The 23,657-nt window shown below is 47.7% G+C and overlaps 1 protein-coding gene across 1 annotated transcript in view; it reads right to left on the bottom strand.

Moving 5' to 3' along the window:
• The window catches only part of CACNA1I (calcium voltage-gated channel subunit alpha1 I), a gene marked incomplete at both ends in the record, with an annotated part of 145,697 nt that extends 130,221 nt beyond the window's left edge, over window positions 1-15,476 (bottom strand). The window contains one exon of the mRNA XM_084306524.1: window positions 15,196-15,476. Coding sequence (XP_084162650.1) covers window positions 15,196-15,476 — 281 coding nt within the window. The remainder of the gene's footprint in view (window positions 1-15,195) is intronic.
• Window positions 15,477-23,657: the final 8,181 nt, after the last annotated feature.

The following is a 23,657-nucleotide window of genomic DNA, read 5'->3' as shown; positions in this document are numbered from 1 at the left end:
CAAGTCCCAGAGAGGCTGGTTCACCCAGAGAAGTCACAGAAATGCCCAGACACTGGAGGGCATGGGGGCCATGCTACAGCAGGAAATGAGGTGGCTTCGCTCTGCTTTGTTTTTAATCTCCTCGACACTCTTCTGTGCCTGAATGGGATTAGAGAAGCAACAAGGGAGCTTCACTGCCAGGCACACTCCATGGCAACACATCAGGTTTAAAGACATGCCAGCTCCTAGGTACGCTGCCTCATCCTATTCCCCAGGTCCCCTCTCCTGTGCTGCCTCCACGCTCCAGCTCACCTGGCTGCCCCAGGAGGTCCTGCCTAGCATCTCTCCCTCGGATGGACAGGTACACCAAGGACCAGTGAACTACCTGAACCAAAAACCTCCACAGCTCCCGGACTTGCTATCACCTCTTCTTAGACCTTTCTCTTCCTCTCCAGCAACACCTGCCTCAAGAGCATCCCCAGAGCAACATCCCACCACGGCACGGGCAGCAGCCAAGCACAGGCTCCTCTGGGAGCTCAGCTCCCCACTCGCAGCCAGAGGAGAAGGCAGGAGATGTTCTGCTTTGTCTCCTCTTCCCACTAGGCCTCCCGAAAGCAGAGAGATGACAACTCAACAGCTGCCTCCCCTGTCTGGGGGATGGGGTGGGAGGCACAAGCATTTTGGGGAAAGGAGAATTTATCTGAATAAATCACAAACCAAGCGAAGCTGAAACTCAAAGCCACCTTGCCAGCTCAGATTTCATTGTTTCAATAAATGCCTAGTGAGGACAGCGCATGAAGACAGCTCAGACAAAGGCTGTCCTTTAAGGTATATTCAGCCTGACCAGAACATAAAAGGGGGACAAAGTCTGGCAAGAAAGAGTTCATTCCTTCTTGTAAGATTTATACCCCAGTTTGAGAAACCCGAGAGGCCCTGAGCTGGGGTTAACTAGCAGAGCTCTCCAGAAGTCAATGAAGCTGTCAGTTTATTATCCACAGAAGATACAGCTCACACAGCTTGAGTCCTTACCAGCCCTGAGCTCCATATCTTCCAAGAAGGCTCAGACCTGCCTCTGCCAAAAAAGTCTCCCCACAGATCATTTCTCAGGTGTAAACCCCAGTTTCCCATAGTTCACTTTTCAACCAAATCACATCTCACATCCCTCCCCGGCTGCCTGAATAAGTCAGGCCACAAGGTGGTCAAGGAAGGGCTGAGAGGGCTCCACTGCTTCCTTCAAAACTCCTTGCATTGATGATCCACACCAGAACCACAGCACACACAAGCCACTTTTGGGAGCCCACTGATTTTAACCGTCTGATGCCCTTTGGTCACTACCATCCACACCAGTGGCCTCCAGCTGACCCAGTACGCACCATCCCAGAGTCTCCTTCACGATGACCAATTCTCCATCACAGCTCCACACTCCCCCCTACACCCTGAAGAGTAACACCAGGTTTAAATCACCACCGTCTAGAAAAAAAAAAAAAATACTAATGAAGTCCAAAACTAATAAGGTCTGCTTTAGAATTACATCACAGGGTCTCCCCTCTTTTCCCTGCATCTCCTCTCATCACCCAGCCAGATACATGGAGGAAGGCACGGCGCATCTCTCCTAGGGATAATTAAAGAGGAACTTGCCAGCAGGTCAAATATTTACCTAAGCCTCATCAATGCAAATGTCTTATAATCCTTCTGTATCTTTCAGGGATGGCAAGAGGAGAATGGTGAGTACTCCTCCAATTTATATAGATGCCTGTAAATTGGAGTAATAAAAAGCTCATTTAGGTTATTTATTATGTAGTAATTGTATAATTATTAGTCAAATACATTTATGCTGAATGTATCATCAATAAAGAGAGTTAATAATACATAAAAGCAATATATACACACGGTAACATTCTGTGCACTCTTCTATCCAAATCTAAATGCATTCTGACCATCTTACATGCAGACACTGCTGCTGAGCACCACGCTGGCTCTCCGAGCATCGCCTGTTAACCCCAGCCTGCCTCTCAGTACGTGCATGTTGAGGAGTGGAAAGGGAGATTGAGATGTAAGTCTCGTGACAGTGCATTTGTGGCCTCCGTGCCATTGCCAAATGCGAGCATGTAGCTAAGTGCATGAGAAAAGAGTAATCCTGCATCCAGTGGAGAGGTGTCACGGCGATGGATGAGGAAATCCCTCACGCACAGGAATGTGCAATGTCACAGGTACAAGACGAAGCCTCAAGTGCACGACGCTAATCTGCTTAATCACACTCGAGCATCCAAAGCAACCAAGTGGCCTGGGAAGGAGGTAATCACTTTTGTGCTCTCCTGTTACAGCTGCCTAACTTAACACCTCTCCTTCCCTCTGATGGGACCACAGCCATCCCCTGCCCTGCTCGGAGAGTCCCAGGTCACTTGGCCACACACCCTCCTGCCTTTAAGCATCAGCCCCACAGCTCACACCTCTATTTCAAGCAATACCCAGCCCTCAGCGAGGGCTGTGCCCAGGGCTACTCTCCTCCATCCCTTGGAAATGCTGCTCAGAAATGTCTTGACAGCAGCATGCCCACGCCCACAGATGCAGCAGTGAGGCTGCTACAGCAGCAGGATAAGCCTTGGGCATTTTTATTGCCCAGAAACTTGTCCCAAGCTGAGCACAAGGAGAGGTGTAGGCCAAGCGTTGCAGACATCTGAAATGTAAAGCTGGAAGAAACTCAGCTGCCCAAGCTGAAAGCATGTACTATCAATGCGTTTACCCACTCCTCCAGAGACACCTGGTCTTTATTTCAAAGGGCAGATATTGGCACACGCCCCAGCTTCACAGGCTTACAGCAGTTCCTCTGCTCTGCCTCCTTCCCCTGCCTCTCCCTGTTGATGCTGCAAACAGAAGGGCAGAGGGGCTTGCTCCAAGTGCAGTGCTCAGACTGTGCCCATGAGGAACAGAAAGAAAACACATGGACACAATTCACCATAGGACAAGGGAACAAAAAAAACAAATAAACAAAAAAAAAAAAAAAACAACACATTCAAACAGGGCAGAGAGGAAGAGCCATCAAAACAAATACTCACCAGATCCATGCAAACAAGAGTTGGCTGACAGCAATCTGATCCTCTCTGTCCCTAAACCATGTAATCCCATACAGCTACAGCCTAACATAACAAGAACTGCAACCCCAGCATTTATGACTCCATTCAGGAGTCAAATTCAGTGATGTCCAACTCCAAAGTGCAAGCTTAGTTCCCACCTCAGGAACACGGTTCACAAAAATTGAGATTTCCCTGAAGGTTGGAGTAACCTCCAAGCTGCCACCTTCCTCCTCCTCATGTAGCAAAGTCCAAGTACCCAGTTAATGCTACTTCTGCAAGTACAGAGCATGCAGAAAGCCCCATGGAGCAGGATATCCCAGAGCAGACCTCCCCAGCCTGCCCTCCTCCCATTGAAGTGCCTGGAGAAAGGTGAGGGGAACCCTGAAGCACGTTTCTCCATGAGAAGTTCCCCTTCACCAGAGAAGGGAGAAGCATTTTGCCTTCTGCAGCCTACCTATGATCTGAATTCATGTCTCACACCCAGACAGAGAATCCCTGGTGTGACAGCTCAGGGAAATCAAATGAAGTGCCAATCCTATTTCATTTTTCAGTAAAATAACCCCCATATGGGAGAAAACAGTTCCTCCAGACATCTGCCACACATTCCAGAAAAATGCATTACAGGCATGCCGCTAAGTGTGAAATAGATTTTTAAAAGTTAAAAAGCTATTGGATATTTAAAGCATGTGTGACATATCACAATATGCTAGAGACGCATGTTAAAGAAATAACAGCACCCCAAACGCACTGTGGAGCGATGCAATTAATTCCGTGCTTAGAGAAAATCCTGGGTCATGGTTCTCTGGAAGAAGTTGGATGTGTTTTAAGTACCTACTTTAATAGCTAATCATTGTATTGTAGGGGGAACACAAGGCTTCAGTTAGAGCTGAACTACATGGCAGAAGGCTGTATGCAGCTATGCTGATAACACTAATTTTAATTAATCCCACCCTACGCTCTTCTCCCTTCCAGCACTCACTCATTTGCTTAGAGCTTCACCTGAATGGCACTTTGTGCTGAAATTTCCATAAAAGATGTGGCTACTTTTTTTTTTTTTATGATGGAAATCAAAGTTGAATTTCAGCAGTTGCCAAAACAAGCATTGCTTTGTCCATGCAGGATTCATGAGAAGTTTTGGGTTGGGTTGGTTTTTGACTAGCACTCATTGCTGGGTACTCTGAAACACTGCTTCCATACCAGGCAGCAGGATAGCCTCTGAGACCTCTTGTTCATCCAGCAATAATCCATCCTGAGATAAATTAGCAGCTGCCATTGGAGAAAAAAAAAAAAAAAAAAAAAAAAAAAAAAAAAAAAAAAACAAGCTTTAAACATGCTCAGGAGAGACTTTTATTGCAACTCAATCCAAGAAATGAAATCAGAATTAAGGATAAATATGGCACCTCAGTTCTCTCCCTTTCCACCACAATCTTTCATTGCACATTGACATGGTTTCATGGTTTTTGCACAGGATATCCACGGGGAGGAATGGCATTCAGTGAAGACAGTGATGCAATATTTAGAAGTTTGCTGACAGAAGAAAAAAAAAAACAGAAGCAGGACTGCAAAACATGCAGGCTCTGGGGCAAGGAACACACCCCAGGAGCAGACTGGCCCCACCAACCCCACACATGATGCCTCCATCCCATCCCTCTCTCTGCAGCCTCAACCCAGGCTCCTTGCCCCAGCCTTTATCTCCTCAGCCAGCTCCCTCCCACCCAGGCACCCTCTCCCCAGTTACCTACCCCTCCATTACCCAGTCCCCTCACCAGGATGCTCACACCAACACTCCCCATCCCCTACCCTCTCTCTTGTTTCCCCTGTCACACTAGCTCTGATCTCTGGACTGATTTTTCTCCTGAGCTTCTAGGTCCCCTGTTCCAGCATCCTTCCCAGGTCTTTTGCCTGGTCCCTGTCTCCAGGACCTCAAATGACAAGTTCATTAAGTGATAAGCAGAATGAAAAGTTGAGCAACTTTAGAACAAACATCCTTTCTGGGTGCAGAGGAACATGCATTATCAGGTCACCCATGCAGGGGAAGACAACAGGGTCAACCTGTAAGAAACTAAAGAAGCAGTAGTGGGGGAAAAACAAAATGCTACAAGGAAACAGCAAGGAGACTTCTGCCTCTGGAGGGTTTTCCTGTGTAAGAGAGTGGATTACCATCCAGGGCCCCTCCAGTCACTAAAATCCTATTTCCAGAGAGGATTCCAGATAAGACAACAACAGCTGCCAGCATAGAGGCTGCTAAGCAGTGAGTTACACATGTGGGGAGGGGAAAAAAAAGGCAGAAAACTCCAAAGCAGGGAAGGATCCTGCAACATCAAGGATATGAATCAAAGGAGCCACGGGGAAAGAAAAAAGCAAGCAAAAAAAAAAATGCCGTGAGGAAAAAAATAACATCCTTCATTAAGAAATATCACAGTTGGCCAGCGGCACTGAACATCAGGCAGTACCACAAAGGCAATATATTATTACTGTTGCACTTCTCTGAGCGTGTCTTTTTTAATATAATTCACTTATGACAAACACTTTCAAGGCCTGGCCTGAATCTCACACGCGCACAGAGCAGGGCCTGCCAGGTTCACCCATAAAACCAGGACACTCGCAGCAAAAGTTACATCACAAGACGATAAATATGTGAACAGAAACAATGACAAAGATGATAATAAATCACAAAGCATACTTTGTTTGAATATGGTTCCGCTTAATTATTAATAACAACGTCTGCTATATGGCTGGTAGATGATCTCTAGCACATTTTATAGAAAATAAGGACCTCCTATCCTTATGGGGACTTGATGCTGCACTTGAGTACTGAGGTTTGGGCTGAGAAGCAAGATACAAGGTACAGGTAAACATAGGGAGCATCCTCTCAGGGTGTGTGAATGATGTGATGTGCAGATTTGCTAAGTACATCTTCGTGGTGTTTTAGTGTGCTCCCAAATGATAAGCAGGGCTTGGAAGGCAAGCAGAGATTTTGGATCTCTGACTTCAGAGACTATCAGCCTCTGCACGGAATAAAGTATTTCCACCCCCAAGTATTGAACTCCTGCCTCTTCCATGCCACAAAACAGAGCAGATGCTGTTTGTTACGAGCTGCCCATTTCAATAGGAAGGTTAATATTTTACCATGTGTTTTCTTTCCATTCCTTCCCTGTTGAGGCAAATCTCATAGCTAGCATTACAAGCACTGGATTCAGCAGCTTTCTCTTGGATGAATTTGTACTGATGTTAGCCCTTTTCATCCATGACTAAGAAATGAAATCCCACAAGAGGTGCATTTGGTTCACTCTGCCTCAAGATATCCAAGTTACTTCAAGCTACAAGCAATCTGGAAGCCCTTGTGGTATTTCAGCATTTATGCTACTCTGGGGAGGCAGTGGTAAACAACACCAGGTTATTAAAGTTAAGAAGAAACAGCTCCCACAAAGGTTTGGGGGTCACGAGCATGCGATGGAGATGTCAGAGATGCCACTTGCATGTTTGAGGGCAGAGGAAAACAGGTGCTGAGCCAGGCTGGAAATAAGATTGTCTAATTGGGGATGAAAGAACCCCGTGAGGATGAGGAGGGTGAGGAGCCATCAATCCCACCAACAACACAGCCACCAAGCCTGGGTGGCTGCTTATCAATCCCCACCTTTCTGTAGAGTGCTCTTAGCCAGGCTGCTTGGAGAGCCAATCTGAGGGCATCAGCGATCAATGGAGACAGGCTGCTAGCAGTGAGAGCCAAGAATGACAGCCAGGGAAGGAAAAAAAGGAGAGGGGAAAAATGACAGACTGCTACAGATGGAGAAAGGAGAGGGGAGAGACAGGGTGGCTAGTGACAGGAGGGGCTGCCGGGGGAGTTGCGGGGACGCAGCAGCTCCGAGTCACACTCGAGGAGGGGGAGCAACAGTATCAAGCTTTTATAGACTCTGGCACAGGAGGCGATGACAAGGGGAGACCGGGGGAGAGAAAAATAAAGGAAGAAAAGATAAGCAAAGAGTATGGCTTTGTATCAAGAGCCAGGACAGATTTATCTTTCCTCCTTGATGAGCTACAGCACTTAAGTATAAATGGCAGCGTTGTCTCAGGGGACAGTCAGATGGTCACCCACATCACAGCTCTGCATCCCTCGTCCTGCCCAAGGGAGCCTCTTCCCTGTCCTGACCCACTCTGACAACAGGCAGGGAGAGAGCTGGAGACCAGGAAGGCCAGGACAAGCATCTCTCCGTCTCCATCCAGACCAGCAGCAACCATGAGCAGGGCAAGCACAACCCACCAAAGAAATCTGCCTCTTTTAACAACCCTGGGGATCTTCTCAAGCCCCTTCACATTGCCCCCATGAACAAGAGGCCTGCAGCTCCATTTCAGAGAGGCTTCAGACAGGATTTCCCTTGCCCCTTCCCCATGGCAGGCAGAGTGAAGCACAGGAAAGGTGGTGGCACAGGGAGATGCAAGGGATTTGGGAAAGGGACAGCCTAAGTTGCACTAGGCCACCAAAAAAAGCATGCAAAGCAAGTGCAGGACAGAAGTGGAGGCAATCTTGAGCCTGGTCCATCTTCCACCAGGCTGCAGGCCTGCAGCTGGAAGTCCTACACTAGCATTTACCAAAGACAGCTTCTCTACAGGACCATAAAGATCTTCCCAGCTTAGCAGTTGACAGCTTGGCAGAGTCTCTGCTCATGTTCCCTCCAGGCCTGAAACAGGCCAAGTTTTTTCCTCTTAACCATCCAGCTGCAGGCCATTTGCTACAGAGGAGATGCAACTCCTAGACATTTCTCACCTGAAGCAGCTCTGATCAAGTATTACGCTCGGATTACACAAATTCAACTGGCTGCAAGCCCTTCCTCTCTGTGGTGGGAAGAGCATCGAGTCCTCAAGTAGGCAGCTGGTCAATTTGTTAGTGGTTAATTGTATTATTTAATTCTCATTGTTATGACAGAACATGCGATTAGAGGCCTGGTCAGAGTATTTTATAGGCCTTAACTCAAAATGACTGTTTTTATTGCCCTTTGTATCACACCAAGAGCCCCATCCAGCTCCCTCACATGCCCTGCTACAGCATTCGTGAAGGCTGGAAAAAGCAAACTGACCATTTTTCAGAGAGCAAATGATTCTCCTCTCCAAGGCAAAATATATTCCAGTGAATAAACACAATATGTTCCAGAAGGGCTTTCAGCACTCTGTTTCAGCAGCACGCTCTGCAGAGGGAAGGGGAGGTCCCCAGCAGTGGGTGCTGCTACCATCCCTGTGCTCAGAGGGCATCATCCCTCTCCTCTGGGCTGAGGCCGACACACACCCCTCTGGCTGGCACCAACCGCATTGTCTGCACTTGGTAGCACTTGCACAATACAAGACCAGTCTTTCCAAGCTAATCTGAAGAGCAATGGCTGGTGTAAATCGCTCTGTTTTCACTAGGTGCAGTAGAACACTGATTTATGACAGATGAGCAGATTTCCATCCTCTCCTCTCTGCCTGCTTCCCTGCTCTGTTTGTGTACATTGACCAGAAGTTCAGGGACTTCAGAGATAACTTTAAAAAAAACAACAACAGTGCAGTAAGATTCCTAGCCCCATCCCCCTGAAGCACCTGGCCATGCAGCATTAGCAGGTCTTTTACTGCTCCTGGCATTTACTGAGGAAACAGGGCAGTAGGACATGCACAGAGCAAAAATGACCCCTCTCCCAAACCAGCCACCTCAATATTTCGGCCAGCCCTTCCTCCAACAATCGGCATCTGTCCTCCAGTCACAGACAAAAGGCTCGGAGCTTTGCATGAAGACATAGATCTGCACTAACGATTTCTTCCAGCCTTGCTTCTGATTGCCAGGCCCTATGGCCATTAGGCCTTCGGGCAGGCAGAGTCCTGGTTTCGTTTGTGCTGTTCAGTTTCACTTCCAATCTGGGGTCTTTGACTTCTCACTGTAACAACCCCCAGAGAATCAGCTGAAGGGACGGGAGGCAGCGAGATATCCTGTCTCAGCATTTGTGCTCAGATATACATGACCAGCTCGCAAGCCAGCCAAATTTAAACCTCAGCCTTTTACATCTGCCCACTTGCCTGGAATTTCATACATCTCACACGCATGCAGCCCAGCCAATTTCTTACGGACTGCGAGCATTCAAATCCCCTGCAAGCATATCCATCCCTTGTGTGCTACTAATGACAGCGCAGGAGTTTAAATTCAATTTACACCACATTTGACTGTGCAAATGATCCCTCTAAACTTCCCATTGCAAACTTGCACATCAAACGACCCACACTAATGATTTTCCCTTGTCACTAGCTTTGCAGAGGCAGCTTCCTTCCCAGATACTCTATGAGTCCTAAGCACTGTAACACTCCCCTTGCCTCTTGCTTTTGCCTACAAACTGCAACTGGGTGTCAGGGTTTGTATCCAGGAGAAATCCCAGAATTTAGAGTATGGTTTTCCAACCCAGAGTCCAGGCAGACAATGCATCTCACCACCATAAAAAGAGAGGGACCATATTTTGGTGTTTCCATAACAAAATACTATCTCCCAACCTAAACCTGTTCTCAACATTCCCTTTTGCCTCTCATTCAAAGCATCTGAGAAGAACAAGTGCAACAACCCTGAAGGCAGCCCAGGGTGCTAGTCAGCAAGTGCTCAGTCCGCTATCCAGAAACACCCTTTTAAAGCTTGGAAAGCCTTCAGTGCATGCCCAGGGGAACACGGATGCCACCAAAACCACATCCTCTGGAGAGCTCTGATCAGCTCACTTTCCCATGCAATAGGAGCAACTGTAAAACGGATTTAGCACATTGTGGTGTGCAGAGAGGTTTCACAACACCTCACAAAAAAAAAAAAAAAAAAAAAAAAAAAGCATCTTGCACTTGTTGGTTCTCAGGTATACAGATTTATCTGTTGGCTAGAGGAAGGTCTACAGAGAAATGTAATCAACAGAAATCAATCCATGCCTGAGGGCAGAGCAGTATCTTCCTGATTACCTAGAACAATGCAAAGCTATCCAAGACCTCAAATACGTGCCAGACTCTTCACCTGCCTCATGAGCTAGATTTGCAAAGAGAGACAGGAGGCATCTGTCTTTAAAATGGAGTAGCAGGAATAACATACACATTTCAGTGCCTTCCAGCTATGCATATAAAAGCTGATACTGCTGACCCCAAGAATGGAAAGCCATGATCCCTAGGTCCTCAAAAATGATGAATCCTGCTTAAAATTCATAAGACACTCAAATTTTGATGCATTGTTATACCTTCTGGTCACATTTTCAGGCTTTCCTCCACCTACTAGAGAGGTAGGAATCTTTCTTTTTTGTTTGTGTATATGTATAATTAAAAATTAAGTACATAATATTTTAACTATATAAATTGTATACATATAACCATGTAAAATTGAAAATTAAGCATCTATATACACATATATAAATAGAAGCAAATGTGTAAAAAGAGAAGTAAACCTAATCAGAGGATTACAGGAGCTCAAGCCTTAAGTCAGACATCAACTCTTACAAGAGTGGCAATAAATTTGCAGCAGGTGTTTGCTTATTAGTTACCTCCATCCATTTGTTATAAAGATTGCTGCCATGGTTTAACAGCACACTAGGCAACAGCTTATGGGAAAAAAAAAAAAAAAAAAAAAAAAAAAAAAAAAAAACACAGGTACAACACACTACAGAAACTGCAGATGAAATTTCCCTTCCTTCACAGAACAAATTGCTCCAACTGTAACGTAACACACCTATGCACCCAAATCTTATTAATAAGCAAAAGATTTGTCACCCCCTCAGCCTGAAAGGCACTGGCTGCAGCGGCGGCGTCCCCATGCACCGCAGCACCCCCTTAACATCTCCAGGAGAAGTACCAATTACTGACCCACGCACACATCATTCCCTTTGCTCCTCTGGCATTTGATTTTCTGCTCAGTTCACGCAGGGCAGCACCAGCAGGAGCCACTGCTGTCGCAACCTGCAACCATTTTGCACTCCGTTTGCTTGTGTGGGCCGTAACGCCTGCAGCACGAGGGGTTTAACCTGTGGGTTTTTCCCCAGCTCTCCCATCAACGTGCCCAAGGCTGGTTCACTGTTTCACCAAGCATGTAACTCAGGCTGAAATCTGCTGTGACAGCTTATAATAAAGGTAGCCCCAGAAGCTTATTAGCAGATTTAGAGCCACATTAGATAACAAAGCCCCTTCTTGGAGAATCGTTAGTGAGCTATGGGACAGCCCCTCAGTACACATAAGCAGTCCTACCAGCTCTGAGGAGTCACCCTGCTTTGATCCTATAAAACAGACACCAGTACTAAACATTAAGTGTGTACATAATCTGTTGCATAACTGGAGGCCTGACCTCCTGCTCCTAGACCATGGAAATCAGCTGCAAGCAACATTTTTCTGCATGAGAGCAGAACAGAAACCCAGAAGACCAACATATTTTACAAATGAGGGAAGGGGACTGGTATAAAACAACAAACAAGAAAATGACTGAGCAGCGAGCTGCAGAGCCTCTCTTGTTACTGCTACAGTTTTAGCATTGATTTTTTTTAATGGCATACTTCATTCTTGCTCTTGCTGTCATGTCAATATTATAGATATGACCACAAAGGGAGGTCTAGGCCTCCTGGAAAGAGTTTCTTTTAATGAAAGACTCAAACAACAAACCGAATCTATCACTTCTGACCCTATGATGGGTGAAGCATGAAGTCTCTCTGGAACCCCCAAGAAGTCAAGCAGAGATTCAGATTTCCAAGCATCTCTGCCATAATCTTCTCATAATTTGCAAAGTGCATCAGGATCCATTTGTAAAGCACCATGTGGCATGGCCTTTATTTAGTTCCAAACATTTTATAAATTCATAAGATGAATGCTACACAGTTGTTTTGGAAACACATTTCACACTTTTCACCCTATTTCCCCTTCAACCTCAGCTTGAAATCCTATTTGACGTGGAGTTTAGGTTTTACATAAGGAAAAAAAATCTTGCAGCTGCTCTCTCCAAGCCATATTTCAAATATTGACTGTTAACATTTCGGCTGCAACAGCCCCGCAATCTGCAATTCAGAGCAGCCAGTCTTGTTTCTGTTCATCAAAACAGAAAATAGAGATCAACCCAAATAAACTGTTCTGCGACCAGGCTGGATTTTTAGCATGCTGCAGCAAGCCTAGCGTCCCTCAAAGACCAGCACATTTGCCATGAACCAGGCCAGCTCCAGGTGAGTATCACGTCACATGCCCAGCTGATTACACAGCAGTTACCTGCATCTAACAAGGTTAATCAGGATTTTTTGAAAAAAGTCTGCTTTTCAGTAAACTAGGGCAATTCAAACATTCTTTCACACTGCACATAAAACCATCCCAGAAACGTGTAATCACCTAAAAGCCCAGTAAATACTCTATGGGGGGCAAACATCACCAATTTCACATGGAACAAATTCCATATCATAAAATGAAATTAAGATTATTTTTTTTCTCCAAAAGCATCACATTATATACTAATACACAACCAGAAGTGACTTTAAAGCACTGACACAAGTTTGTTTTTTTCCCCCCTTCCTCTTACTGCACTGCAGCAAAGGAGTATGGCAGTTGTTTAATAGCACATAACAAAATTGCAGGACTGCTCATGGAAGAAAAAATTATCTTCAGGGGAGGGGGATTTAAATAGGTGGAATGCAATTACCTAAATTGAAATTTGGTAGTTAACGACCTCGTGCTTATAAAAATTACTACATAGCCCTTAATGATCAGAGCTTCCATTTTAAGTCTCATTGACAGTACTTCCAAACATAATGATCATGAAGCTCTGCCCTAGTAGAAAGCCAATGAGAAGATTAACAGGCTTTTAATTAACGTCCCCCCTTTTCTGCTGAGTTTTCAGGAAAGGTCAGGTGTTGCTCTGCCATGGTGAGTCAGCCTGCCTCTGCCTGGCACAAGAGTCTCATGGAGTTAATAGCCCAACATAACAGGGGTGGAAAAACTTCACAATAGGAAAAAAGGAGGCATTCTTGGCAGAAATTCTTCAAAGATATTTGACTTTCATAGAAGCATCCCTTACAAAGGGGCTCATTTCCTCATAGGGATAAGACCATGAGGAGTGATTTGCAGCCAGATCACGGAACTCTATGTTTTAAACAATGTTGTCAATAAAATTGTGATGCCAAGAGCATATATTTACTTTCAAGAAAACTTGAGGTTGCAGAAACACTCCCTCTTTAAAAAAAGATAAATATGGGAACTACTTCATACATGATCCATTTGAAGATCCTCTTATAGTCCTCTATAAGAGGGGAAAAATAAACAGAGGAGCAGAATCCTCTCCATTCAGTCTCTGTCTTACAAATAATCTCCTCAATTCACCCAGCAACCCTGGGTGAAAATTCATGAAGCAATCCTTCCAAGAGACTTCCAGCAGCCCCACCACAACCCTTCACACCTGTGTCACACATGGCCAGGTGGAAAGCCATCAACAGGTGACCAAGCAAGGCTTGTTCCTCCCCTCTGTAGCATCTGCTATGAAACAGTCCTTTTCAAAGTCAAGCACCACACATGTACCCTTAAACGCTAAGCTCCTTGAGTAACACAATTCTAGGATGTTAAAAACAAACTCCACATTACGTACCAAACTGCAGGGATTGTTTAGATTGATTTATTTTTAGCCAGAAACATGGATGCTTTTCTTCCCCAACAGCCTTCTTCCTCAAAAGCAAATAAATCATCATCCCAAACGTGGCCTACTACTTTTCTATCATCTTCTGAGTGCAGCCTTTTCACGGACACTAATCTTTCATGCTTTACTCTGAGCCCACCCCACGCTGGGACAGGATTCCCAGGACATAGAGCTAGCACAGCCACACAGTAATTGAAAAGTAATGCATAATTCAGTACGAAGTTTCAAAATTTTAAGGAGCAACCAGTAGAAAGGAAAGCAGAAACCCTAGATCTCCAACAGATTCTGTCATAACCTACGCTTGAGACTGTAAAACCTTTTTAAGAGCTTCTGAACTTTAAGACAAGAGCTCAGATCTGAAACCCAAACCTTTCACTGCCTTTGAAGTTCAAACAAATCTCCAGATTCATCAGCCATCTAAGGTCATCTGCTAACTGCACCTCCAGACTTCACTCAGGGTTTAGCTCCTCATCCTGAAAAGTCTCCTAGCAATATTTTGCAAGTCTCTGTTGTGTGACCAGACACTCAGATTTAACCTAGAAATTGATACATCAAAACCAAAAACCATCTTTATGTATAACAGCCACCTAACTTAGAACTAAGAAACTTCCAGGGGGAAAAAAAGAAAAACACCACCACATGAGATTTTTGGCCAGAAAAAGGTTTATGTAAAATTTCAGACCAACCTCTCTGATGATTCATCATCTCCTCCACTTCCTCCCACTTTGAAGGGCCCCACAATCCAAAGAGCAACAATTGCCCTCCACCTGCTTTTTATATCATTACTACCTAGCGACCTTGGTACTAATTAGCCGTGTAGGTGCCTATCGTTTGCAGGCCAAGGCACCAAGATTGAATGGGGACATGTGTGTGTGATTAGTGGCCTCCCTTGCATGGGAAGGATGTAGTCACGTCCCAAAGGATGTATAAGGCTCACCACCACACTTGTTAATATGTCCTCCACTTCATTCATTGCCAGAAATCATGATGAGACCTCTCCAGGACAGTGATGTCTGCTTGTGGGAAACACAATTGGTCACCATAGCACCTTGCAAGGTTGAGGAGTGGTGGTTCCTTGCAAAGAACAAGCTCAACTCTTACTAACCATGTATGCCCAGAGGAGGGGGACACCTTGTCCATCCATGGTGGACCTGCCCACAAGCTCCTGGGCAAGCAGCTCCTCTCTCTGTCTCTGTGTGCAGGGAAGGGGAAGACAAGGCCTTTTTACAGCACTTCTCCCTATCTCTCCTTCTCCCCCACTCATCCCTCTACAATCCAGGCTGTCAGCAGCTCTCTCTGAAGTCCCTTCTTTCATAAGCAGCTTCTTTTGAACACACATTGCAACAGCTGATGTTCTGTTTAAATGCAAGCCATGGACAAAATGATTCATTACATATGAAGGAAACTTCACTACTTACCTGGCAGGTGTCCCGGGTGGGCAGGGAGAGGGGAGGGACAGGGCAGGAGGGAGCAGGAGGTGAGACGGGAGGAGAGGCAGCCTGGAAAGGATATGGGTTGCACACCATTTTGATGCACCAGTTCCGAGGGCTGGTGGTCTGCTTCAAGCAGAAGAAGACAACCGGGGCCAAGTCGGGGTAGGGGACATCGGGATCTGGCGGGGAGGTGGCTTCTTCATCCTCGCCCAGCTCTGGGGAGGATGGGGACTGCTCTGGCGGCGTTTGCTGCTCCGAGACCCCCAGGTCCACAGGCTCCAGTGGGCAGCTGGTGGAGGCGTTGGGGGGCTGAGGGCCCGCGGGCCAGGTGGAGGGAGGCTGGGGGATGTACTCTGCCATGCCCGCCACAAGCAAGAACCCCTGGAGAGGAGGAGAGAAAGAGAAAACAAACACATGAGAAAACAGAACCAGGGCACCACACGCCAGTCCGCTTCTCTGCCAAGCCTCTTCTAGCTACTCCTTTCCAGAACTACTTAAATCTTCCCCGTAACCTCTCGGATACCCTGGTATGGTCCTTCTCAGGTGATGGTGTCCACTCTTTGGAGCCAGCCTGAGCACAGAGCACTGCACTCTGGGGTGGCGTGGACCCATCATGACACACCACAACCAGCCTGCCCTTGAAATCCTTCAGATGATCCTCCCAGCCCCAGCGTCAGCCCTGCTGCCCCAGCCATGCCCTTTCCCTGGGGACACTGGGCTGGCCCTGCACTACAACGTGCTTTGAGCAGGCTCCTCTAGACTAAGACTGGCAAATATGTCAAAACCATACAGAACAGGTATTCATTTAAACAGGGAGCTGTAATGCAAGGTAGAAGCAGGAATTATACACTAAGCACCTTTTACTGGAGCTTGCGGAGCTCTCATACACCAGAGCAGCAGAGGTAATGGGAAGGTGGGTTGCAAAAGATATTCAGCTAACTAGGAAGGTCAGGGAGTGCTGGTGGGTGCAGGAGGAGCAGAACAACAGGTCTCACTCAGTGGCATCTGCGTGCTGCAGAGCACCGTGCCTGAGCTGAAGAACATCATTTTGCTGATTGGGTGCACTTAACAGCGGCCTTATTCTGGGAAAATGCAAAGCCAAATGTTTTCCATTAAATAACACAGTGGAAGTGGCCTGTCAAAGTGAGGGGAATGAAATAAACTCCAGGGTCTGGCTTTGGAGGGGTGTTACAGTGACACTCTCGGGGGCTGCTTGCACAAGAACTGCACAACGGTGGCCTGAGAGGTGCTTTCTACCTTTTGCCCTGGTAGTGTACTCAGAGCTTCTCGAGTGCCCATGCTACAAACACAGGTTTGAACACAACACGAGCCCTCAGACACACTGCAAGCCAGAAAGAGCCAACCAGCAGCTAGAAAGGATGTGAGCCTACTGAGACCCATTGCACAGAGCCCATCTCATCACCCTCTGCTCCCACAACCTGGCCATAGGTTTTCCTCACAGACGTTCAGCTCAGTCTCCTTCACTTCAGGATCATGCAACCTCCGTGTATCTCTGCTGGTGCTGCTCTGCCTTGCCTCATTGAACTCCTGACGTTTCAGCCTGAGACCCCTTTCATGGCCACCCTGCAGGATCTGTGATCTGCAGGGCTCTCCATGACCATCTCAGGTCCAGCCAACCTTTCTGCTGTGGGCTGCACTCCTCCTTTATCCCCTGTTAAAACGCTGCAAGCCACCCTATTCCCTGGGCCCACTGCTTCCCACAGGCACTTTGATCCAAAGCTTTGCTTGTTCTTCGAGGCTTGATATTTGTCAGAACAAAGAGTAGCAAGTGCAGAGGTTTAGCAAGCAGACATAGTGTCCCTTAGGGGATAGCACTGAGACTCTTTGAATTCATTACCCCAAAGGCCTGCAGCTATTGGAAAGAAACACGTGTAGTGTCTCCTGACTGGCTTTGGGATGTTGATTGTATTTTTTTAACCCTTCTGACAAAAGCAGGAACACATCTTTCCCATCCTCCAGCACCTCTGTTTTCGCTTTCACCAGGATTTTAATTCTGAGCACCCATGCAGCTCCTCATACCACTTTTCCCATTCCCTTTTCCCACCAGCTCCCCTGCTCTGAGCTGGCTCCCTTGCAGGCTATTAACATGCTGTGGTTGAGCCCAGCTTCTTTCCCATTAACAACACAGAGGAGAAAGGTTAGCAGGGACAGCCGGGAGAAATGACTTATTACAGCGCTCAGAGCATCCATGCTGACGAGGGCATGACAATTCCAGAATGCAACATACAAAGCTTCATAATTAACAATACAACTGAGCAAAGGAATGGGAGAAACAACGCCATTAGCATTTCCCTGCTTTGCCTCCAAGCAAACATTGATTCTCCATCTCACCACTGCCAGATGCAGCTGGGATTTTGGGAAGCAGATCTGCCCAAGGCACCTCAGCAGACGAGACCACGTCTAAGAGGGGTGGCTGGTGGAGAAAGGCATGGGCTGACAGATCGTCACAGATCAAGCACACACACAAATCAGGCAGTGGCCACATCACAAGCAGTTTATCTGCTCCAATTTGTGCTGCCCAGAGTGACTCATTTGAGGTCCTATGGACACAGAGCCAGGTGAATCCCTTTGGGAGTCCTGACACTAAATACAGCCTTTGAATGACAGCTGCCCCTTCTCAAGACTACATCCTGCTCCAAACCAGCTCTGAGGCTGTGATCAGGGTGTATTTCCTGCTCTAAGCAGGATTTATACTCTGGGTCACAGGAGGGAGAGGGGAAACCCAAGCAGTGGGGCACTCACAAGCCCTTTAGGTAGAGCTAGTCCTCCTGTCTCAGATTAAAAAGGGCAAAGGAGAGATTTTCCTGCTGGAGATGGATCTGTGGTCCTCACCACCAGCAGCTCAGAGGCAGAGGTTGGAGGGAGACATTTCTGCTGTTTTGTCCAAACTGCAGCTCACGCAATGCTGACATTTTCTCTGAGACTGCAATTACTGGCCTTCCCATGCTGTGTAGCAACCAGGGTGTACCTGCTGCAATATTTCAGCCCATTTCAAATCAAAAACAGGTGAGATAAGTTTGGTACATCCACAGTAAAACAAGCACTGTGGGACAGGGCTCATGCCAGCTAAAGTAAGGTACTGGAAAGACCAGACAGGATTATGATGCTCCATATCTCACCTTCGGGATGGCTCTGACCATCCCACAAGCCATCCCGAAGATGCCCACTTGAGGACACCTCTGAGCACGTGGTGTATTTTTGAGTGCAGGTGGATGTGCATCAGGGTGGCCAGTTGTACGTGGTTGTGATCCTATAGTTGGTTGCTGCTGTGGGGCAAGCACTGGTTGTGTTACCTGTGACGCTAGGGTCTGGCTGTGGGGATGCATTAGGCCTACGGGTTTCACACTGAGTGTTTGCAGTGTTTCAGTGTAATTAGCTGTACACAGCTCCCTCTGTGTTCATGTTTGTCTGGTGTCTGCACAGTTCTCAGCCCGTTCATGGGAGGCAGAGCCCGCTTTCCTCTGCCCGTGTGTGCATGGAGGTGTGTCTGTGTGCGTGTTGGTGAGGAACAGGGAGATTTATTAGCAGTTAGCCCACATGTGGCCAATGATATCTTTCTGATATCTCCATGATTTGAAAGAGGAAAGGTTTGAAAGATTATTTTTTTTTTTACATCCCTGTCTTCACAGCACCTTCTCATGCAAAGGAACGTGGCAGAATTCAGCAGAAATCACTCCAAACCATGCCCAAATCATGCAGGCCTGGTGCACTGCCTGAAACACATCCCCCACAGCCTGCACCACAGACCGTGTCTTGCGGCTGCAGGAGGGACAAGCCCAGACCTCCTGGGCTCTCCCACCCTTATCAACATGGCTGATCACAGCCTCACACAGATCGAGGTGCTTGAGCGGGTCCAGAGAAGGGCGACGAAGCTGGTGAGGGGCCTGGAGAACAAGTCCTATGAGGAGCGGCTGAGGGAGCTGGGATTGTTCAGCCTGGAGAAAAGGAGGCTCAAGGGTGACCTTATTGCTCTTTATAGATACCTTAAAGGAGGCTGTAGAGAGGTGGGGGTTGGTCTGTTCTCCCACGTGCCTGGTGACAGGACGAGGGGGAATGGGCTTAAGTTGTGCCAGGGGAGTTTTAGGTTGGATTTACCGAACTTATTTACCGAAAGGGTTGTTAGACATTGGAACAGGCTGCCCAGGGAAGTGGTGGAGTCACCATCCCTGGAAGTCTTTAAAAGACGTTTAGATGTAGAGCTTAGTGGGGACTGTTATTGTTAGATCAGAGGTTGGACTCAATGATCTTGAGGTCTCTTCCAACCTAGAAATTCTGTGATTCTGTGATTAGAGACCCATCCTGGCCATGCTTTGGGCCTTTGTCCATGCCACGGCAAAGTGGGCACCCTTGGCCAAGAAGGAAATGCTGCAGAGATCACTCAAGTTGTTGCTGGTGAGATGGAAGAAGAAAAGGCATGGGAGCAGCACAATCCCAAATACACAGGCACCCAAAAATGACCTTTTGGAGAAGACTGCCCACTCTAGCATACCTATCCATGGGGAAGCTTTTCCCTTTACAACCTGCTTGCAGCAATGCCTCCTCTGTGACACCAGCCCTTTCCATGCGAGTGGATTCCCATCATGTCCTTTCACTTAAACCACATCAGCAATGAAGATTTCAACTAAGATGGGTCTGATAGGGCTGTGAAGAGGAAGAAAAACCCTTGTGGGCTCCCAGGCAGTGACAGCCTCAGAGCTGTCCTCACACCCCCAGCCATTGAGCTGGAATACAAAGTGCTTGCAGGAGAGGCAAAATGTGCACATATTGTTTGTGCCCCGTGGTTGTTCCCCACATGGGATGGGGGCACAAAGCTGCAGGTGGTACAAGCACAGGCGGTGGCCAGTGCTAGATAAGCTCTTCCCTTTCTGCACATCCAGGATCAACCCTTTTTGAGGTTGCAGGGAGACCCCGCAAGACCCCCTGCTCCCCCTCACAGAGCTGTGTTGGATGTGAGCTCCCACCCTGCCCCACCACCAGGCTTTGTTCCAACCCTCTCACATCTGGAGAGGACATCCTCTGGGTTGGAAAGGCAGATGGGGAGAAGTAGGAGCTTGTCTATAGGGAACACATCGCTAAGGGATTTGGGGAGCATCAAGTCAGTTATAACTTATACCTCTCCCCTCCCTATAAATTACCATCTCCCCTCCTGCCTCCAAAGGAGATACTCTGCATAAACCCAGATGCACATTTGGAGCAAACTCTGCCAAGAAAGAAAAACAGGAAGGATGCTGAAGCTGTGTGCAGTACGATGACACCCCAGCCTCTGCTAGTGAACAGAGAGGGGATATGGGAGAGGAATGGGGCTATGAAGATGGGAATCATCTGGAAGCACAGGGGAGACAATACTGGCAGCCTTCCTGCAAAGGCCTATGGGCTGTTAGGCTGCAGGTCAGTAGGCAGACCTTATGATGGCTCTGCACATCCCACACGATTTCACTGCTGGCTCTGCTACTCATTTGTATGAGCCTTAAAAGTCCTCTTCTCTCCCTGTTGTGACCAGGGAAGGAAAAAAAAACAAAACAAAACAAAACAAAAAAAAACTTAGATGGCTGCTTGAATAGAAACCACTGCAACTGCCACACCTGACCCCTGTAGTCCAAGTTCAATCCCTTTCTATAGCAGGCAGCCTTGCAAGAAAACTCAGTCCTAAAAAGTCCATAAACACACAATGTTCCCCCTTCCCAAATTTCCTACCACCCCCACTGCCAACTTAGAGCAACTCTGGAGACAGAATACAAAAAAAAAAAAAAAAAAAAAAAAAAAAAAAAAAGTGCCCAAGGAAGACAGGTAATTGAGGACCTCACCATTGTCCCAAGTCCTGATGCTGGGAGGGAAGGAGAGACGGTGCTGGGCAGCACACACTGCACACCCTGCACACGCAAAGACACACCCTGCACCGAAATGAAGAGGGTCCCATCCATCCCTGCCAGCCTGGCCTGAAGGAGGGTCCGCTCCTAACCTGCATCATGGCAAGGGGTTTCATTGAGCCTGGCAGCAAGGCACACTAACACAACACCTGGGAAATGCTTAACACCGCTAAGCCCACCTGTGCTCCCTGTACAAGGCTATTTTTCTAGCCACAGCCAAACTCATACACTTCAGAGAAACAAAATAAAATACCTCCCTTCCCCTCTACCAATTGCACCATACAGAGAGCCTCAGATTCCACATCACAGCTGCAAAATCCCCTTCCCCAGCTTCCCACCACACAGCTTGGCAGCTCCTCTCCATCCTGTCCCACCCCGCAGCCAAAACCCCAAACTCCAAGATTCTCAGGTGGAAATGCCACTTGCTAGCCTTCCCCAGGATGCCCCATCGAGTTTTACATCAGGGAACAGCAGAGCAGGATCCTGCAGCACCAGCTGCTGCCGAGAACACCAGCGAGCTTTTCCCACCAGCAGCACCTACGCTTGCCCACGAGCTGGCTCTGACCTGCAAAGCCCCTAATGACAGAGCCTGGTTTGGCCAACGGACCAGCTCCCTCCTGTGCTCCCCTCATCTCAGGCAAGCACTGAGGCATTTTCTGAGATCTCCTCATTACAATTAGTCCCTGAGGCACTGCTTTGATTGCTCTTCAGGGCACACCGCAGTGCTTCAAATACGGTGGGCTGATGAGTACCAGGAAAGCGAGGAGTTTATTACCAAGTTAGTGGGTTGATTTATGTGGTCTGAGTTATGATTAGAAGGCTTAAATACATTTGGTATTGGTCTAAGACATTTTTCAAGCCACCATGCGATTTCTAAGAGCTTCAAGGTATGCATTTCAGACACAGATGAATAAACTGAATTAGCTGACTCTATTAGGTCATTACAAACAACCACACACCTCTGCATTGCTGGGGAAAAAAACACTACTTTCCAATAACAGGCTGGGGTTGTGTACAACTTAAACACTCGTAAAATCCCCCCTGTGTTATCCATCTTAAGGATGTAAAAAATGTACAGCCAAGAGAGGGAACTATCTGATCTTGCAGAATCACCTGTGCTACTTGATTTCTGAACCCATCGGTGGACCCAGCAGTTTTAGTAAGGCTCTCTGCAAGCACAGCCGTTCACCTGCTTGGTTAAATTTGCAGGATTAGGACTTGGATTTAATAAAAGATCAAATTTACTTTAAATCAGCGGCCAGCTCTTTGAAAGAGCCAACACTGCGTGTGCATTTCATGAGTTTCCAGCTGTAGATACTTGTTCCCTGTGAGGAAAATGAATAGAAATTGGTTTCAACAATTTTTTCTCCAGGAAAAAAAAAAAAAAAAAAAAAAAAAAAAGCTGACCAAGCAAATGGCTTATTTGCAGCAGAGCCTAGAATTGAAAGATTTTCCCAAAATCAAAGATGGCAAGGGCTCAGCCTGAGCCACCCTTATTCTGGGAAGTCCTACGGGGTGGGACAGGGCTGTAACGTGACGCAGGGCTGCAGGTGAGGACCAAGTCACACTGGGCATGGATGCAGATATTCTTCAAGCCCAGATCAGACAACAGAAATGCAGCCAGCTGTGAAGTGGGTTGGTGAAAGGATGGAAGGAGCCAGGAGGAGAGGAGAGGCCACAGCTCAGGGCACAGGTGTGTTGTCAGCACTTTTAGGATACTTGGGGCTGGACCAGCGGGGAAGGCTCAGCTCTTGGAGGAGACAAGGACAGAGATGCAGAAAAGCTCGTCCAGCATCAGGGGTGCACACGAGCAGCCCAGCCACACTCCTCATGTCACAGCGGAGGCCACTGTGCCTACCCAGAAACACCCACGCAAGCAGTGAGCTCCTGGTGAATCAGCATCCCCCTCCCGCGGCGCTTCTCCTCGACGGCTGCAGCGGCGCTGGCCTTGCTCCAGCCGCGTCCACTGCCCGAGCCCCTGAGGGCAGCAGCCAAGGGAGACTTTGTGTGAGTTGGCACTATCCCTGCTTTGCATCATGGCACATCCAGGCTCCATGAGGCAAACTAACGAGGTGCTGGCAGATCAAATCTCCCCCCTCATCTCCCTCCCTCTCCTCTGGGATGTTCACCCTGAGACCTCCTGGTGAGATGCGTGCATCCTGGTGATCTGCAGACCAAGATCTGCAGGGAAGCTGCTTTTGCTAGCCTCCAGCCAGGGCACGCTCCCTGCCAGCTAGGAAGGGAACCCAAGGCAGAGGCCGGATCCAGCCCTGTCTGACCCCCACACGCTTCCCTGGGGCAGAGGATGGTGACTCCACACCACCAGGCAAGTACTGCTGCTGCTCTTAGGAGCCTCACGGTGCACGTGCCATGAAGCTATGGTGTTATTTCAATGGCAAGAGAGCAATAAATGCTCTCAGCCCAGCAGCACCAGCCCTTGCAGGCAGCGGGGAGCCATTTCCTGCCGGTGGTTGCCCTCCTGCCGAGGGAGTGTGTGAGAGATGCTCAGGAGGTGTCCTTAAAACGTCAGGGGGAAAGGGGCAGAAAGGGGACTCCTCAGTTCCCTTCCTGAGGCTCTGAATTAAAAGTTTTCTTGCAGGTGGGGTGTTGAGAAGATGAGGAGCTTACGGGTTTCCTTCTGCTGCTAGAGAAG

The sequence above is a fragment of the Netta rufina genome (assembly GCF_964035555.1).
Source record: "Netta rufina genome assembly, chromosome: 1".
Classification (NCBI taxonomy): domain Eukaryota; kingdom Metazoa; phylum Chordata; class Aves; order Anseriformes; family Anatidae; genus Netta; species Netta rufina.
Note: the sequence above shows the minus strand (reverse complement) of the source record. Positions and strands in the feature narration are given on the sequence as shown.